Raw genomic sequence first — 20,446 nt, 5'->3', positions numbered from 1 at the left:
AATTTTAGTGTTTGACAGCAAGATAAGTTAATGGTCTCTTCGTTAAGTGTATTTATAGAAATTTCTCTCTGTTAACATATATGCATTCAAAATAACTGAATATAATGTACACCATCATTTCATGATTCCTTTTTTTATTACCATCGCTTCCAAACAATGAAAATAAAATTAGGACCCCTGCTATAGTAGTTACTACATAAATACAGGCATAAGTGGATGTCTTTCTGCTCTAGCAAGCATAAGTTTGTGCTGTATTTTGCAAAAGGAGACAGTTGATTCATTTTCCTCTCTAAGGTAGGCAATGGTATTTCTACACTATTAGTGTATTTAGCCAAACTTGCAAGAACCTGGGTGACAACTAGTGTTTGAAATGCCTTGGAATTTCACAGTAACGGTTCCATTGTTTTCTTCTTTATACTTTCTCTGTATGGTTGTTTGTAAAAGAGCGTATATAATCACCTTACCTCTGCTTGCTAAGCTAGGAGTAATTATTTATTTAGTAAGACTGTCAATAAATTTGAGCCAAGAAATGGAAAGCCTTTAATTAAAAGAGTGAAAATATGGTATTTCTTAAGAGTTCCACGTGTCTAATGTTTTTACATGGAATATTTCTATCCGAGGTCTTTGAAGTTGTTATACATTAATATTTGATCCCGCTTTAAGTGTGCCCAGCACTAAACTAATTGACTATACAGTCTAAGAAAAACTGTGAACAATTCTCTCCCATTTTTTGGTATAAATATATTATTCTCTTCTTAAGATGCACATTACGCTGTTAAAATACATGTTCTGTAAAAACCAAAAAAACCCCGAAAAAAAACCTAAACCCTTCAAAACAATGGAAAGCTCCAGTTCAAGGTCAGTTAGTTGAATATGAGCGGAAAAAAGGATGCTTTTTTATGTCTTCAGGCAAACAGCTTGAGCACAATCAAGTCTGACAAGAGTAGCATTTGAGATTAAGTGCTCAATCCTTAATTATACAAGTTTGCCCCTAAAAATGCAAATTTTCCTTTTGTCCTACCTGTATTCACTGCTGAGCGTTTCTCTTCACAGTAATACAATTTTATCTGTGTGTATCTCAACATTTAGGGCTGCAATTGCTGCAATCCCTGCTTAGCCGCTGCTGCCATCTCCTAACGGCCTGGCATTGTGCAGGCTGTGCCCAAGTGGATTGAGAGCACTCGCCCCCGTGTCCCGACCTGAGATGGGAAAGCTTGCTACAAATCCTTTCCACTGAGCCCTTGAGGTGTTTGTAGGTTGAAACTGAGCTGTGACAGTCTTTATGGGATATTCGCATCAGAGCAGGACTAAAGCAGCAGTGTTGGTAAGCATGAAAAGCTTCCTAATTGTTCAATCAATTCTGATCAGGATGGAGAATTTATGTAAAGAATGATAATGCAATGTCTGGGTGATATAGCGCTATAATAGCTGCCGACTACCTGTACTGGAGCCATTAAACCACTTGTGGAGATGTTCTCCCACGCAAGCACGGTAAAACCCTTGAGATGAAACCAAGACTTAGCAGCAGGCCTCTCTGTTCCACTCCCCACCCCCAAAGAGAAGCAGAGAAGTGATAGGAATAAAAAAATAATTCGTCAAGTTGCAAAATTTCATGAGTTTTCTTAAGCTCACTCAGCATCATGGGGCATAATTTACTCCCCTGATGCACCAGTACCTTCCCCTCCACTCCACCCTGCATGTGTGCACATAAAAGGAAGAGGGAAGAAGTATTAGCTGCTGATACATGACCGTGAGGTGCCTGGTAGCCTGGGAAGGTTGGCTTTTTCTGGAAAATGACAAGCTGACTGCACTTTTTATGACCTTTTTACTATTCTATCATAAGTATCCATGGTAACATGACTGTTCTTTCATGCTGGCATGTAGCATCAAAATAACAATAAATGCTGATTTAAATTAATGTGGTTGAATAGAACTTGCTGCCAGGTGTGCTGAAGAAAAGATACTAGAGTTGGGACACAAGGAAGAGGAGTCAGAAATACATTATTTTATTCCTTTTTGGCTATGTACATCGCCTTTTCTTTTTCTTCTTTTCTCTCCCCTCCTTCTCAGTTTGCTACTGAAGAATGTAACCACTAATTTAATTTATTAATTCTATTTGTATGCCATGTGAATGTCTTATTAAGGGTCAATACTAATTTCAGAAAGGTTTCCATTCATTTCAAACAGTGAATTTCTATTTGCTTTGATGGAATCCAAGATTACTCCTCAATAAACAGTTGAATGCACTGACCCACCAGTTTAAACTATGGAAACTTTTATGCTTGTGATACAGAATGTAGTTTCTGGATGCCTTTCATATGACCAGACAAGCGCATAGATGACCAAAACTCTTTCTTGTAATGACCACACTTCATTCAGTTGTAGACAAGTTTGTTTCCTTTTATTTATTTATTTATTTAATTTTTTTTTTTTTTACTGCATAGAAAGATGGTTCTTGTTTAAATGTTGTACTTACATACGATTTGCCATCAGATGAGCTTCACTTGTGTCAAGGTAGGGAATACTTGGATTCTGAAAACACCTTTAACTAATGCTGATTTATTTAAATCAAGATTAAGATCAGGTGAAATACAAACATGGAAAGCAGGAGAAACAGTCTTAATTGCTCTGAAGATCTTATCGGTTTCTGCAGGTGAGGAAGGGCTTTTAGAGATGACATCAATGTTTCAAAATACCATTTTAGAAGCTATTTCTGCTTTTCCTTTCAACTTGATGTGGTACTGGGGTGAATGAATCCCCAATTGAAATAGTAACTTGTGAATTCTGGCTTTGCAGAAATGATACCTTTCCAGATGTAGTGGCAGGCTGATCTGTAACTTGACACTTGCTTGAAATAATTTCTGCCTCCATATCATCAATGTTGTCTAGATTCACTTCAAATAAAAATGCTAATTGTAAAAGATGGGTGGTGTTTTCATTGTAGGATTTTTTCCCTTTTTTTTTTTTTTTTTTTTCTCTCTTTTCTCCTTCCAGGAGGAATTTCTCGGCTACGTTCCGCTGTAACCTCAGAGCCAAGTGCCCGGTACCGTGTGCTCGTCCCTCCCCGGCCACCGGCGAGGCGGCGGGTACCCGCGCATCCTTCAGGACACGGCGGGAGGAAGGCTCGCAGGCGGCCGGGCTCCGGGGGCTCGCAGCGGCGGCAGCCGCTCGCTGCGCTTCGTGACATCACTCCCGGAGCTCAAATCCCCCTCGGAGCTCCCTTGCCTTACTCGGGCTGTCGGGCTGTCTGCTCTGGTTGGGCTAGGACCCTCCCGCTGCAGGGCGGGCAGCTCCCCCGGGCGAGGCGAGGCTGAGGAGCTGCTGGAGGAAGAAACGGAGAGAGGGGGAAAGAGTCGCTGGGAAGAGGATAGTGAGGAACGGAACAAAACAGAGGAGCTCCAGTATGAAATTCATCTCTGCTTATTACTTGCTGCCTCTCTTTCCTGCACTGGTCTTCAGCGCTAGGTGAGTACCGAGAGCTATTTTGCTTAGAGTTCTGTTTTGTTTGCTGTTTGGCTTTTTTTTTTTTTTTTTTTTTTTCCAGATTCAGTGCTCTCAAAAGAAATAATACAGATTTCAGCTTTTACTGGGGTAGTAAGTTTAGAGCAGATATCTTCTCTGATTCTTATCTCTCCCCCTCCCCCTTCCAATCCTCTGAAAGATACTGAGTCTTCTCTTGGTGTTTCTAGGCTTTTTTTATCACGTAAAAGAGCTACTCCTGTGTAAGTTGACCCACAGCTTGTGTGATATAACAAGACAGTACCAAATATAAGCTTTATATATACAGCAGTAAAAACAGATAGACTCTGTTTCATTGGAAATAAGAAAGCCAAACAGCTGAAACTGAAAACATGCTAACATTTTCCCTTGCAGAGTGCAAAAAATATAAACACTTGAACAACCTCATCTCAGTTTAGGCTTCTGTATCTGAACACAGACCGAGGGCTTACCTCTTTTAACTGTGAAATGCAGGTGCGATGTTGCAGTGTTCTCTCAACACCAGGAAACGTGTTTAAAAGTTGCTGCAATCTAGAAGCATTCCTTTCTGTGCAAGTATAATAAATCACTGAGAAAATACGAACAAAATCTATTGCAGCTTAAAAATAAAGCCTGTTCTAACCATGCGGTGTTCTAATAAGATACTGTGTAGTGCTCAGTTGCTCAGAGGTAGTATATTTTCCATGCTGTAGACGTAACATGTTCAGCAAAGAAAAGATAAAGCTGAGACACTCTATCCGGTTGTCTTGATGTACACAGATGGAAAGTTAATGCTGGGTACAGAGCAGATCTGTTATAATGACACTGCTCTCAGTTCAGGCTTCTTAACTTCCAGTTCCTTATCAGAAAATCAAACCCAAATTTTGGCTGTGGTATTGGTCTGCTGTGTTAGAAGTTTATAGGGTACTTATTTCTAAGTCCGTAAAGCATGTTATCAGAGGTTATATGCATGTACGTTTATCAGGGAAATGTGTCTTTTCCCTTAGTTTTGATCTCTTCCTATAAAATCGGCATCGAAGCAGCTTTTTGCAGAAGCACTGCATGTTTTAAGCTGTAGTTGTTCACTGAGACTTAAAAAAAAAAAAAGCGGGGGGGGGGAAGAAGAAGTGTATGCCTACTAAGTACTCAGAGTCGGGTACAGCAGGAGCACATCTCTGTACATACTCAAACACAGGTAAATAATAACTGTGAAAATCTCTGAGTGGGAAAAGGCCTGAATGCAGGGAGAAATCAGGAGTATCAAAATGCTTCAATTACTCCATTACTTCACTCCTTTGGAGAGGGTTGTTATTGGTGAGGGAAGGGTACTTTTTTTTTTTTTTGGTAACACTTCCTATTTAGGGACTCTACAGTGCCAACCCATACGAACCACACTAATGCTCTTTGAAATACAACATTTGGAGGAAAATTGTAATACACTGTGATTCAATAAGTATCCTTTCTGATTTAAGAAGTGGTCTAAGGAAACATTCACTAGCATTCAAGTGTGAAACTTCTTGTCAATTTGGATTAAAAATTCCACACTTATTTAAGAGTGATACAGGCTTTGCTATATTATGTCGGAGTTAAAAAGGGAAGGAAGCACCAAGCCAGCTTTTGCAGATGCAGGTTTGTATCTTGCATGAGCTTGTGCAGATTAAACTGTATTGAAGAGAGATGTGGAAAACTAGTCTAAATTTTCATACTTAATTATTGTTTTTATGAAGTGTCTTACAAACTACTTGAACATTCAGGGGACTAAACAGGGACAAGGTATCTAGTGTAAAGCTGTAAAAGCAAGTCCTCATCTCCTTGAGAAAAATATTACCTCTATGAAAAATGAACTGTAGTTCATTCTTGAAAATTGTAAAAAAAAAACCCCTCAAGTCTCTCCCCACCTTTCAAAAAATAGTTGTAAAGAATATGAAGAAGCTGAAGTTGGCGTGTGAATACTAATTATGAACAGTATGACTCTGAGGAGTGGATATAGTCTTAAAAGAGTATAATTTTGCAGTACATGATGATTTATGTTCTTATGTAATTGAGGGATGAAAATGATCAATGTGAGAGAAATTCCAGTTAAAATTCCACCCAAGTACAATATGTGTTGCAAAGTGAAGTTTTGCTTTTGATACCACACTGGTCATCCTGTTAAAAAGGAGGCTGAAACTCTGCTGTAGAGTTGGAGATTTATAGAAGTCCTGGATTACTCTGTTCAGCAGTTGCTTTCAGTCACTTGATTTTTAACTGGCTGTGTAGAACATAGAGTAATTTTTCAGCAGCACATGATGGAAGTTTAAAAAATGATACAGTGCTATCAATGTGCCATCTACTGGAAAGAGATTATGCTTTAATCTCTTTCAGCAGAAGGCAATTCTGTCTGTGGCAGTTAGTATTTCTTGTAAACATATGGTTAATTCATTGGTTGGACCCAAATAGAGTAGGTTTGTAGGACTAGTTGTGTTCGCAAAAAGCAGGGTCTAATATCCTGCTGTGTGAAATTGCTTAGCTAAGGCAAAGCATCAGCCTTGCAGGGCAGAAAGTTTTCTGTCATGAGGATTTTTTTTTTTTTTGAAGTCTGTACAGAAACACAGTATCTTCATTTCATACGTTGGTGCTGAAATCAGTGAGCAGAGTACTTGCTGCAGAGGTGGACAGCTACTGCTTTTTGTTCCTTGTCATGTGGTGATGCCATCTTTGCATCGTGTCATGGTGAGAGTTTTGGATGACCTCAGCGTGTCTTCACGCCTAATTGTAAACAAATATGAATTGATGAGTTCAACTACGTCAACACAGCATGTCATCTTTTCTTATTTTATAGTATTGTTAAAAAGAGGAAAACACACAGCTATCGCTTCTAAGATTGTGTTCATTATTCACTTTTGATTTTCAGAACCGTATGCAGCTAACTTCTTAGCATGGTCTAAAATCATATGCGTGAACCAAATGAGTATCAAATTACAGAAAGATCATGTTTTTCAAATGAATGATCTTTTCTGTGTAACCTAAACTTGGTTTTGGTGCAGCTTTGAGACACAATGGTGACTCTTAATCATAGTTCTAGTTGGCTGTAGTGCCAAAGAGTTAACAAGATTGAGGTGTAGTTTCCTGTCCAGTTAACTATGTATGTTTCGATGGAACAAGTAAAAATTACTGCTCTAAAATCAGTCTCATAAAAAATTAAGGGGGACATTTTTGAAGGTGAATTGAACTTGGTAAAACTATTCTGAAGTTTGTGTTTTCCTGTCTGCTTTTATATTTCCTTGGACGTCTTGGTTTTGGCAGATCTAATGTGATGGTTGTATACGTGTTACTTTTTTCATACTATGCTGAAGACAGCATAGGTTTTTTTATACTATTTCAGGAACGAGTCCCACTGTACTTGAGAGCTCAGGGAGTGCACATAGTGTATAATAAGCTCAGGTCTGAATCTGCAGCCACCTGCATGCTTTTCTGGCCCCAGACACCTAAACATTCTGACTGGAAAACTATTTGTGGAAGGGAATGCTTGCATGAAGTCAGTCATTGGGGTCAGTAACTAACATCTGTGGTCCAGATTATGTTGTCTGAGACTTCCCTACTTTTAGCTAAAAGAATAGTTTTCTGAATATTACTTGAACGTTACTATTGAAAGGCTGGATACTTTAGTCTTTGATTACCGACAATTTTTTTTTGTTGTTGTTCAAATGACAAAACACCTGGCTCCTTGTAAGAAGCTTGATGTGAAACAAAAGCTTTCCTTTTATTCCTACGGCAGCGAATTCCTTTCTGTCCACGCATGAAATATGACGAAGATGCAAGACATTGAATAATTTGATAGAAGTAGAATGCTTTATAGCTGAGAACAGGACCATAAACCCAACGAGATGCACTTTAATAACAATAATAATATTACTACTACAGCAACTCATTAAATGGATGTACAAACAACAGGGCTGTAAAAGGCAGAACTTATATTATTTTAATGGCAGAGAAATGGCTGGCGGTCACTTTTCTAAAAGTGCAGTTCACTGGCAGTCTTACTACACTGATGTTACAAAGCTACCTGTAATTCATTGGCTTCAGAAGAATGCCACCGCTGTAGTTTGTAGCAGAATAAAAGTAGTGTGCTCACTTCTGCTACGTGGATGATGCTTAATGAAGGCATGGGTGTTGATTTGGTGTATGTCTGTTACTGGAAGTGATAGAAATATAGTGAATTCACTTACCTTATTAAACATGAGAACCTGACTTAAATGCTTGCTTTTTCCCTGGACGTATTTTTTCGAGGTCAACTATTTTCTTTAAGTTTGTTGGTTTTCATAATTATTTTTTAAAGAATAGGAAAATATTAATATTTTTTCCTCAGATAAAGGTGTGTGAAAGACTCAGAGACTTGAGGAAAGATAACGGAGAATGTCTTCGATGTTATTATACTGGGGTCGGGGGGGGAGAACATTGAAAATCCTTGGGTTTAGTCCTTAAGCTCTTTCCCATTGTAGGAACACTGTTGGGGCTATAATCAGATATTGAAAGTAACTTTTTTTAATTTAGACTGATATGAGAGTAGAGGCAACCCTGCTCCTTTCTAGATTTTGAGGTGGAAGGATGAGGCTCACTCTGTGCTAATGCCCTCAGCTGTAGTCACACTATTGTTACATGCTCCATCAGGTAACCAAAAATGATTCTCACTTTTGAGATCTCAGGCTGAGGTCTAGCAGTGTCCTTCCTTTTCCCCATGATTGAAAGTGAACTCTGCAGAGTGGTAGTAGGCTACTTCTTTAGCGGAAAAGTTGATGCATTTTTTTGCTATAGGCTTGATGGATAACCGAGACTGTCTTAATATCGTGCTTTCTGAATTCTTCCAGAAATGCAGGGGCATTAACTCTATCCTTTGTCTCCTGCTTAGAATTCCTTTCACGCTTACTTTTGCTGTCTGAGTTTTCTGGGCCATGAAAGCTTTCTGATTTCTGTCAATGTGGATGATGATGCATGTTTGGTTAATGGCTTGTAAGGACTTATGTTTAAGGTACAGTAGTGTCATTTAGCATATGGCTTGCAACCTTACTATGCCTGAAGAGCCATGTGCTTTGTTGTGGACAGTGTTTAAAAGTAATGGGACAAATTTACCGGTGGCACAACTCAGTTATTTCAAGGAAAGTGTTTAGCTTGATGGCTTATAAGCAAGTGCTTAATACAGCAAGCTAGAAGCTACTTGGTGAAACAAAGCCTTTTCCTTGTTCTGGGAGAAAAGTTTTGAGCTCCAGCGATACCTTTAAAAACAAGAATGCCCCCAAAACCAGCAACCACCACCCTTCCAAACAAAAACCAACCAACCAACCAAAAAACCCAAACCACCAGGTGCGTGGGCAGGAGGAGCTGCTACTTCTCCCCCTGCAGGAAGCCCGTGACCTCAGGGGTGCAGGTGCTGGACTACAAAACCGGCAATGGCAAAGTGAGAGACCCTTTTCTTGACACGAGTGCAGTCGCCAGCCATGCTACGTTAGAGTACGTGGCCACATCGAATCTGCAGGCTGCAGTATAGTGCAGAGTTTTTCAAGGTAGCTTTTAACCAAGGTAAGTGGGGTACCTCTATCTTGTGTAGAAAAGTAAACAAGAACCTGCTGTGGGTGGACTTCTTTGGCTTTAGAATGAGATTGCTTAAAGCTAGTTTGGGAATCCCTGTACTTGAACTGTGCTAATATATGCATATAAGAATACGTGTGTTTATATACAAATATATTCTTATTGTTATCCTTGCATAATAGACTTGCTTCTCTGTGTTTGCGGCCCTTCTACAATAGGGCAACCACACATTTTTTTTTCTATCTGTATGTCTTGTACTTGGCAGGAGGCGGGGGGAGAGAATTTTTTTTTTTTTGTCAGAAGTTTTAAATTTTATGGGATTTTCTGCTGTTATGATAGGGCTAATTTGTGGTTAAGAATGATGCCCTTAGAAGTGGTATGCTTGCTATGTGATTTTTTATTATCTGGGCTAGAACATGTAAAAGTGCTCCACAAATTTAAGCTCACCAACCTAAATTAGAAATCCAGAAAGAAGGTCTTTCTCAGTTTATCCAGAAATACTAAAAATAGATAATTTTGTGATGTGTTTTCATTTATGTTTCTGACTCCCGGAATGTGAAAGGAAGAAGAAGAAAAAAAAAAAATAAATGAGGGCAGGGGAAGGAAGGATGCTGCTAAAAACTTTTCTAACCTTCAGGAAAGACTTATTTTAGACTTTAATCTACAGTTAAAATATTCCTGAAGTTCCATGTGATCTCAGGTAGACCTTGAGGACCTCTAGAATTCAGTCTTAATGTAATAGAACAGTTGGAATTCTGCTTGTTGTTATGCTATGTATAATGCATTTCTTCCCAGGAGACTTGCCATGGAGTTACTTTTGGCAATTTAATGTATTCTTTGTGTTTAGAGAAATTATAATGCTGACTCTTTCTTGTTTTTTTTTTTTCTCATTTATTAATTTATAGCTAGGGTAGAATATAAGGATATCTTAACCTAAACTTGTAACTCCTCTTTCTGTGAGACTGTGGGTTCGCTATTATTTTCTATATTTAGCAGAAACGTGTTCACAGATAGTAATCCTTGTGATGTACCACTCTGTAGACAAATAAACCTCATTTATGCCACTTGTCAAAAATGGTGTTTCTTCTCATTGTCTAGTTTTGCACAATGGGTGCGCCAGCTGTCTTGTAAGGGTCAGATCTGTAACTATTCTGTGTATGGAAGGCAAGTAATATGTTTGTCAGAAAGAATAAAGATGTTTCATACCATCCTTCAATCTTAACATTGTGCAAAGGCTTAAGACGTGTATTGTTGTATTTGCCATTTCAAACACGTCAGCGGCAAGTACCTTTTAGAAATGCTGAAGAATAAATATGGCATTGCATCAAATAGCAGGGTTTTTGTGCTACTATAGATTTTTCTCCTTTTCCTTCCTGTGCTATTACTTATTCATTTTACCCCTTACCTCATATCACTCCTGTGTATATTAACCTTTACATTTACTGTGTATTATCTTAGCAATACTTTTTGTAGTGTTCCCTCTGAAATCTCTGCTGTATTTGTTGAAACAATACTTCGGTGAATCACGAGAGAAATCAATGTGTGTGACTCCTACAAGCTGAAGAAATAGGTGTGTATGGAATTTCTCAATATCTTACTTGTTGATAGTGATTGATAGCTCCTATGGAAAGGAGTAGGAAAGCGTCAAAAAATTCTGGTGTGTTTTGTCTCCACGTGCTATCTTAGGAAGATAAGGCTAGTATGCTGCCAGCTAGTGTATTTTAGCCAAATTGTTATTTTTTTCCAGCCATTTACATATTCTTATTGTTGTTATTTATGAACGGTCATATTTGGTTGATTTATGTTCACAGTTTCCTTGTAGGAAGTAGGTAGGTTTCCTTTTCATTTGACGATTACGAAAGTGGAAGCTGGTTGAAAAACAGATTTACCCACTGTCAGACAAATTGTAGTACTTAGAAAACCAAGCGCATATTTGCTGAATCCCATCTAATCACAGAACTAACACCTTTCCCTTTTCGTTGGAGACAGAGCTGCAGCAGAACATCCTTCTAACTTACTCCATACAAACTTCTTCCAGGCCACCGCACTTTTACCCAATGATGTGTGTTATCACTGGGTTTGCTGCTATGTTCTTGCTTGGAGAGCATCAAAACACCTTCTATGAAAGGACAGGCAAACAGGGGTTTATGATGGGATACAGTCTCTGTAATTTCACTACAGCTTTAACGTATTTTCAGTAGCTGTTATGGGTCTTTATAAAACTTGGTTTGGTAGTTGGGGGAGAGGGGAAGACAAATCACCGAATGCTGTAAGTGCTAAACAAAATGTGGTTGTTTACTAGCACTATATAGTTTTTGGATTCTCAATACTTGATACTGCTTTTCGGGTGTTTCTGTGATTTTGTTGATATGAATGACTACAGAAGTAGGAGCTGTGACTTTGTACCTCAGAATTGCTTGGCCATCCAGGGGACCTAGAGTGACAATAAGCCCAGTAATATGCTGTGTCCACCTTATGTACGCTGTCCTCATCAAGTCTGAATGATTTTGCAGTCATGTTTGTTTCAGGCTAGCCTGTGGCAGCAAATAAGGAAAAAAAAAAAAAAGTGAGATTTTACTGAAATGTGGAAGTGAAAAGAAAAAATATGTGTGGAAAAATTGAACTGACAAGACTGAAAAGCAGCTGTGCTCTGGGTGGCATTAGATTGTCTGTTGAGGAAGTTTCTTCCTCCTGTTGCAGCGTAATGAAATGTGTGCTCAATGTGCAGAGAGAATGTCTCTCTTGAAAATGGAGAAATAAAATCAATTTTACTACTGCTTCGCTTACAGCTTTTTTGTAAAGAAATATTTTTCAGGATGGGGTGAAGCTCAGCCAGGGCGCAAATCAAACAACTGTGTTTAGTAAGTAGCTGAACCTTTGAGCTGCTTTGCCGAAACCAATCGGTTGATGATTGATTCTTATTTTCTGTGCGAAAATATGCAAGATAACCATTGTATTCTTACTATTTATTAGTGACTGGCAGAGTCCGTCAGCCCCCCTGCAGATCTACCCCTCTCTTCTACAGAGAGTACAGAAGTTCCTGTCACGTGCTCCTCTGAAAATAAGCACTGTGGCTTTTTTGTTGGTTTTGTTTTCTTCTTCCTTCCATGAAGGGAGCCAAGGCTTGCCAAGGGACCAGACATTTTAGAAAGGCTTAATACCTATAATCTGCAGTGGATTTTCTTTAAGTGAGCTGAACGAGTCTAATCTGATGCCTTTGGAATTTAAAAAGGGGCCAGCATGTTGGCTGCACTAACCTTGTGAAAATCTCAACGTCAACAAGAGCTATATGCTTTGAAAATTAGACAGTTATTTAGCTGCTGATGTCTATGGGGGATACCAAATAGTCATGATTGTTAGCAATCCATCCTGACCTCTTTTAGAAAGTCTAGCCTTGCAGCTTGCTTTGTTTCACTCTCGGTTGAGGAATAAGGTTATTTGGCTTAATGCAAATGGTAAGGCTTGGGAAATGAATCTGTAACCATGGTGCCTAGATGACAAAGGGGCGAGGGGGGGTCAGAACCCACGGCAGTGTTGCTGCTTCCCTTCTATTTCCTTTGTTAAGCATCTCTAACTTTGCAGTCAGTGTAGCCTGTGCTATTTAATTTGGTGAAAAATCCGTCTCAAATACTGCTTTCTGTGAAATCTCTGCATTCGTACATGAATGATGTATGAAAAAAATACACTTCTCAAGTGCATAGATAGTGAATAGAGGCTTCTCTGCAGTTGCTTTTTTATTTACTTGTAAAACAACTATCTGCTGTTCAGTATACACAGATGTGCTGTATTTGGCTCAGGAAAGCTTATGAAAGCAGACATTTAATTTAATATATATATATTTTTTTTAACTCATACCTCTCTCTTTGTCCCTGTTTCAAACATCCTAGTTCCTTCCCTAGTTTCTACTCAGCTGGAGCTCTTTTGGCTCAAGGGAGATTGTTATCTGTTCCTGGAAGTAGAAAGAATTAAAATGCTGTAAAAACTAAATAGTAAAATCTGTTTTAAAGAAATACTAATCAGTTCCTTAAATGGGCTCAGAAAAACTTGCATTTCTATCTGTTTTAATGTGATAGTACGTGGTATTGCCTGTTTCATACTTTCGTAGACTGACAAAATTTAAATAGCTTCTGAAATAGCTAGGAAGAAATACAGGACATGTATACCAGAACTAAGTGTTTAGGAAATATATGCTCCCTTTGTATGAGATGAATCTCCCATCACTGGCTTATAAAACGTAATCTGAAAGGTTTAACCCATTTCCATCAAATAGGTGATGTACAGAAATTGATACTTCAGTCAGGGTTAAATATTATAGCATTCACTCTTCTTTACTGTGGGGACGTCATATGTTTCTTTGCTGCTTAAGCTTGATGATTATATCACATGTTAAAATGGTACTTTTATGTGTGATGGAAAACCTTTCCCAATAACATTTAGTCAGTACAGGAACATAAAGTTTTTGTGGCACTGAATGAAACCTGTAGAACAATGTACTGTTGGTAGCGGTTGCTGCCAGAGGAAGGCGAAAAAACCTTGGAAGAAGCAGTAGGGAATAATTTCATCTGCCTTAAATCTTTCCACGTTCTAGGGAATGAAATGATCCTTGAGGTAGCTTGAGCCATTCCTGTAGAAGAATATTCAGACAGGTAGCAGAATCTTTGTTCTTGCGAATATTTGCAAGGACCCATCCGGAGAACTAAGTAGACATGTTTTCAGCAATTCTGGTGGTGACGGAGATGGAAACAAACATATGTATCCAGGCAATCCCCCCAACTACCTGATTTGCAGGGAAGCTGTTGAGAAGTTTCACTATTGGAAGTCAGATGTGAGAAATTGCCTAATAGGATGAGATATCAAAGGGGAGTGATGGGAAAACAGACTAGTTTTGATATCTGTTAGAAGGAGGTAGATAAAAAGGGACACTACATGGTGAATGAGTAAGTTGGAGTATTGATACTATTCCAGAGATAATCTATTTACCTGTATTTTAGCAGGGGCTAGCTACATCCAGGTGCTACTCTTTCTATACGAAGATGAGGAAAAAAAAAAAAAAAAAGCTACGTATGTAGAGTGTGAGAAAACATTGGAGGGAAGGAGACTTGTTCTGTTCTGCTTGTTACTGCTCACGACTTAGAAATTATGGGATTGGTGTAGGCTTAATTCTTTAAAATAAAAGCTTAAAAAATGATTTAAAAATACGGTTAGAAGTCTCCTAATAAGAAAGCAGTAAAAAGCTAGCACTTTCACCTCAATTCTAGGGCAATAGAACAGATTCCTCTTGTGCTACAGATACCTATGCTCCATATACTTTAATCCTCATAAATGTTGTACACCTAATGCTAACTTAGGGGTAAATCTTTCAGTGTTCTACAGATAACACTGTTTTATAGATAGTGTGTGTGTGTGTGTGGAAATCTCCTTAGCGCTCACTACTTACCACATGCTAATGAGGATGGAGAGAATTCTTACCTGTTTCTTGTTAATTTAATGATAAAGCGCGGTAGTGGGAAAGTCTCCTCATCTGGAGTAGATGCCAAACCATCATTGTGGGTGTTGATAAAAAGAAACTAAAGACTGCAAAATTGTACGTAATTCCATTAGTGTATTTTCTGAATGTAAAAAGATCTCTTTCACTCAAGGGAAAATACATAAATATGTATAGTGTATGTGCCTCTGTGTAAAGGATTTCTAGTTGTAGACACATAATGAAGTATGAAAAATTGATTTTTGGCTATCTTTTCTCAGTGGCTTGAATAGATACGTGTACTTCTGCTTGTATAGAATTAAATACTTTAAAACAGCTGAATCTTTTTTTTTTTTCAACAGCTAAGGCATCAAATTTGGATACAACTTTTGCAGATAAAAAATATCAAATTATTTCTACAGGTAACATTGGGATTTAGCTTTTTATATCCAGCCACTTCCTTCAAATGCAAGAGACTATACTGGAAACAAGTATTATTTCTGGCAAATACGTTAATCTGGAATTATTCTGCTAACTTCCACTTTTGTAGTCTTTCGGTTTGACAGTCTTGCACTTCAGTGTAAAAAAGATAAAATTTTTCTGTAGATTCCTTGTATTTCAACAGAGATTATATTTATGTTGATAATGCCCATTAGTTGCTGCCATTTGGCACAGGTCTAACACGACTGAAGAAGTAACTTGAGAAATTTGCGTTAAAGGCTTACTCAGCAATCTGTTATGTTGGTGCGGTTTTCCTAGCTAGGCTGGGTTAGCAGTGTAATCTGTTGCGGCAGCATCTGACACATCCTGAGGGCTATTCCAAACAATTCCCTTATGCACACGAAACAGTGGATGCTTTTGCATACTCTGTTCTTAACTGGCTCTGAAGCTTTTGCAAAGTTTGCATGGCAGGTACCCCTCCAAATGTACTTTAGAGAAAGATCTGAGCCTTTTCTGGCCTCAAATCCTTTTACGAGCTGGCAGCATTTCATATAACTTCTAAATCCATGCTAAAAATGTAAGTTGCGCTTTTGAAAATGACCAGGCTTGTAAAATTGGATTTCAAGCATGATTGGACCAATAGGTGGGATGAGCAGAATCCTGCATCTGCCTTTGAGTAATAATAAAAAACAAAAAAAAACTGAGGCAAAAGATTAAAAAAAAAAAAAAAATTCATGCTTACACTACTTGAGGTAGCTGGGCTTCAAGGTATCTCTGTATTACCTTTGATAATGAATGAAAATGTTAGTCTTCATACAATTTTTACATACAGAGTTGACAAGGCATTAAAAAAGTGATCTGTGATCATAGAGATGGAACTACATACATGATAAGGCAATGGTATTATGGGCAAAAATTGTTAATAAAATTTAGGCAGATAAGGTAATGGTATTATGGGCAAAAATTGTTAATAAAATTTAGGCAATCTATTCTCCTTTGGACAGATATCAGTTGTTATATACTGGTAACTCTACATTTAATTAATATGTGTTTCCCTACTTATTTACTTTCTTGAGAGTTGCTGCTCTTACTGTGCTGTAATCATACTATAATTACAGAAATAGTAGAAATAGTAACCTCCTGTGTTTAATATGTTGTATTTATGTTGATTTACAAAGGCTGAGGATCTAACACTGTCTTTGAATGGATGTTTTAATGATTATTTTCTTGTTGCAGTACTTTAGCCTTTTGACCCATGTTACACCACACTGTTCCTCAAAGGAGGAGAGTAATGGAAGCTTTCAGTCAACAATTAGTATATATACTTACAGAAACTACTGGGATTATGAAGATACTGATCTTTTTGTATCAAACAATAGTAGTCCTAACTTCTGCAAGACAGGTGGCTGGAGCAAAGAACAGTGTTCATTCTTTTACTGTCATTACTATGTCTTGCAGCATCATTTTCAATTGAGATAATTTGGAATGGATGCAGTGGTCTGTGTTAGGCTTAAAATTTTTATTTGTATGGAGGAGAAAAGTGGGAAGATTTCTTTTTCTATTTGCTTTCCTTTATTGTCTTCCTCCAAAAGCCCGTGTGGGAATTAAGATATAAAACTTGATTTAAGTGGAAAAATGGATGAAATCCTGCCTTCATAAAAAGCAGCTGTGGATGTTTTTGGACATGATTAGGGTCACTATTGCTTCATTTGACTTGGGTTTTCAGCTCGGCACTAGTCCGAGGATCATTCTTAATATGCTCGTGTAAATACCTGTTTCTTAAAATACTTGGAAGACCTGGGTTTCCATTACAGCTTCATCTGGAGTATTGGAAAAAACTAATGATATAAACCCAAATGAATTAGTGGTTTTGGTATATTTCTGGCTAAACTAAACCTAAATTTTCCCTGGGTAAACCTGTATAATGTATGTTTCTACAACATAGAATAGGTATAAGGAGTGGAGGTTGCTTTTGGAGCTGCAGTTGTCTTCCAGATGTTGAAACAGAAATAATAGAAGAGAGGTGTTCCTTCAGTAATATATGAAAACATATATATATTCATAGTGAACATCAAGATACAATTTTTTTAAGGATTAATCTTAAAAAAAACCAAACAACCCAAAACAAAACCAAAAACCAAACCAAAACTAACAACTCACAAATACTTTAAAAATGAAGTGGTTGCTTAAATGGATATTACAGTGTCAGAAATGTGTTCTGTCTTACCCTTAATCTTTGCTGGCTTAACAATTGCTTAGACATTTTAAAACTTCAGGCATGTTCGCAAGACCACTATGTTCATAACTGTAGACCTCTTCCCACTGACCATGGGATACTTCTATGAAATCAGAGTAAATAAACTTTCAGCCTTAAGCAAATCCATTTATAGATGCTCACACTGCACCAGTCCTTTGCTCACTTCTGGTTTGAGTTACTATTTTTGCGATACTGAGTAAAGGACTTCCTTTTATATACAGAAACCATTTTGAGCAGCTAAAGTGCCTGTATTATAGTGTATGTAAGGCTGAGTTTGATACCTGGTTTCAAAATACTTGTGGAACAAACAATATAGAACTTTTCCTGTTATAAGCAACAGCAACAGATTTGTAAGTGCATCTTACTAATGAGGGAGGGCTATGGACTAAAATATTTTGGTGTGTTTTTCTTTAAGCTAAAACTTTATTGTTTTGCAGTGTCTATAGGTCAAGGTCATAGAAGTTTGCCTTGTTCAGCAGGAATGTAGCCCTGGGAATATTAACTGGCTTGGCAGGATTCCACTGGAGTAAAACTCATAGCAGACTGTAGCTTTAAATCAATTATTTGATCACCTTCAGTAATTACTAACAAAACCACCCATTTGACACCTTTGGGGTCATTATACTGTTCACTGAATCACCATGACTCTTAGAATAATATAAAGCTCCCAGGGTCATCCTCCTAGCGTGTACAGAAAGAGAACAAGAAAGAGAATAAGAAACTGGCACTCAGTTTAGCAAAGACAGAACCAAGGCAACACTCAAGGATTTTTTGGATGGAGAATTCTTCTCTTATTTACAGACAAGATGGTTACAGAATTGAAAAAAAATCAGCCTTTCATATTTAGATCTAATTTCTCTAAAATAGAAAATCTCACTGGGTGTCCTGCTCTTGGCTGGGATCGAGTTAATTTTCTTCATGGTAGCTAGTATGGGGCTACGTTTTGGACTTGTGCTGAAAACAGCGTTGGTAATTCAGGGATGTTTTTGCTACCGCTGAGCAGTGCTTGTACAGAGCTGTGGCCTTTTCTGCTTCTCACCCCACCCCACCAGTGAGTAGGCTGGGGGGGCACAAGGAGTTGGGAGGGGACACAGCCGGGACAGCTGACCCCGACTGACCAAGGGATATTCCAGATCATAGGATGTCATTCTCAGCACATAAAGCTGGGGGAAGAAGGAGGAAGGGGGGGACATTTGGAGTGATGGCGTTTGTCTTCCCAAGTCACCGTTAGTTGTCCTGCTTTCCTGGAGATGGCTGAACACCAGCCTGCTGATGGGAAGTGGTGAATAAATTCCTTGTTTTGCTTTGCTTGCACATGCGGCTTTTGCTTTACCTATTAAACTGTCTTTATCTCAGCCCATGAGTTTTCTCCCTTTTACCCTCCTGATTCTCTACCCTATCCCACCGTGGGGGAGTGAGCGAGCGGCTGTGTGGGGCTTAGTTGCCGGCTGGGGTTAAATCACAACAGCCCTTTTCGGTGCCCAGTGTGGGCTTCAAAGGGTTCAAGATAACGACAGGTTCGATGGGAATGTGCTAGATCAAATTTATAGCTGCTATTGCTGTTTAGCCATTAATTGGCAGGCTCCTGTGCTTGCCATGGGGCTTGCTTGCCATACTGTATATTAGAGTCTTGTGCTTGTCAGTGGCTGCTTTTTGCTTTTACTGCTTGCTGTACTGCTTATCATCTCACTCTGCTGTGCCTGGGAACATTTTGATAACAGCAATGGCGATGTGCCTGGGCTGGCAGATGGCCAGGGCACTGCTGCTGTTTCTTTGCTGCTGTACTGGACGGGCTGGAACTCCAGTGTGAACTGGAGTTGAAGGGACTGTGATCTGTGGATAAGCCCACATGGGAGCAGAACACCCCGAAGCATCTGTGGCTGTGAATAACTCCAACCCAGAGCAGGTACATCTCAAAGAGTCCGTGGCCATGGTTATGTCTGTGCCGCAGCAGGTACAACTTTGAAGCATCGGTGGCTGTGCATGAGGTCATGCTGGAGCACCTCAAAGCGTGCGGCCGTGGATAAGCCCACGACAGAGCAGGTACACCCCTGGAGGGACTGCAGCCATGGGTAAGGCCGTGTTGGAGCCGGTTTGCTTTTTGAAAGGACTGTGGCTGTGGGTAAGGCCACCCCGGAGCAGGTATATCTATGAAGGCATTGTGGCCCATGGAGAAGGCTGTGCTGGAACAGGTGCACCTCAAAGTAATTGTGTCTGTGGGTAAGTCTCTGCTGCAGCAGGTATCCCCCTGAAGAGAGTGTGGCTCATAGATAAGGCTCCACTTGGAGCAGGTACACCCCTAAGGGACAGCAGTCCGTGGATAAGTGTAAGCCAGAGCAGGGGCAATGGGAGGAGTTCACTGCAGCGTTAAACTTGCTGGTCTGGTCCAAAGGGACCAGGGGTGGAGATTGTAATGGATATACCTTTAAATTTCTGTAACTTATGATTTGAATTGCGTGTTATAGGAATTACTAGAGCAGGAACCACCTGAACCAACGGAGGACAAAGCTTTACAAGCAGCCGTGCAAGTACAGCAGTGACCCGACCTGAGCTGGCTTTAGTGCCCAATAACTCTCTGCAACGCACCACCTCCGCTGTCCTGAGTGACCACCGGAACAGATGGAGCCCAAAGTCACGGGCTAAATGAACTTGTCTGTAAAACGTCCACAAATGTCCACCATTTGACAGGGGTGGTCCATAGACTAGGGGAATGATATCTATGTATTATATCAAAGGACAGGAAGGGTTGTGGCGGTTAATTGGGATGTATCGGAAAGTGTGGGACCTGGGCATGATGTAAATAGTATAGAGTAAGAGATGGATATAGTCCTGATTGCAGCCGGGATAGAGTTAATTTTCCCCCTAGTAGCTGGTATAGTGTTGTGGTTTGGATTTGTGCTGAAAATAGTGTTGATAATACAGGGATGTTTTAGTTATTGGTGAGCAGTGCTTGCACAGAGCTGAGGCCTTTTCTGCTTCTCACCCCACCAGCGAGGAGGCTGGGGGGGCACAAGAATTTGGGAGGGGACGCAGCCGGGACAGCTGACCCCAACTGACCAAGGGATATTCCAGACCATAGGACGTCATGCTCGGCGTATAAAGCTGGGGGAAGAAGAACGGAGAGGGGGATATTCAGAGCGATGGCGTTTGTCTTCCCAAGTAACCATTATGCGTGATGGTGTTTGGCTTCCCAAGTGACCGTTACACGTGATGGAGCCCTGCTTTCCTGGAGATGGCTGAAC

General features: G+C 39.4%; 1 protein-coding gene across 2 annotated transcripts in view; it reads left to right on the top strand.

The window, feature by feature from the left end:
* Positions 1–20,446, top strand: part of LUZP2 (leucine zipper protein 2) — a 327,671-nt gene that overhangs the window by 117,235 nt on the left and 189,990 nt on the right. For both annotated transcript variants that reach the window (XM_030039445.2, XM_030039446.2), the window contains exon 3: positions 2,995–3,465. In XM_030039445.2, the coding sequence (XP_029895305.1) occupies positions 3,404–3,465 (62 nt within the window). In that variant the 5' untranslated portion in view covers positions 2,995–3,403. The remainder of the gene's footprint in view (positions 1–2,994; positions 3,466–20,446) is intronic.

The sequence above is a fragment of the Aquila chrysaetos genome, chromosome 16 (genome assembly GCF_900496995.4).
Source record: "Aquila chrysaetos chrysaetos chromosome 16, bAquChr1.4, whole genome shotgun sequence".
In the NCBI taxonomy this organism is placed as follows: Eukaryota; Metazoa; Chordata; class Aves; order Accipitriformes; family Accipitridae; genus Aquila; species Aquila chrysaetos.
Note: the sequence above shows the minus strand (reverse complement) of the source record. Positions and strands in the feature narration are given on the sequence as shown.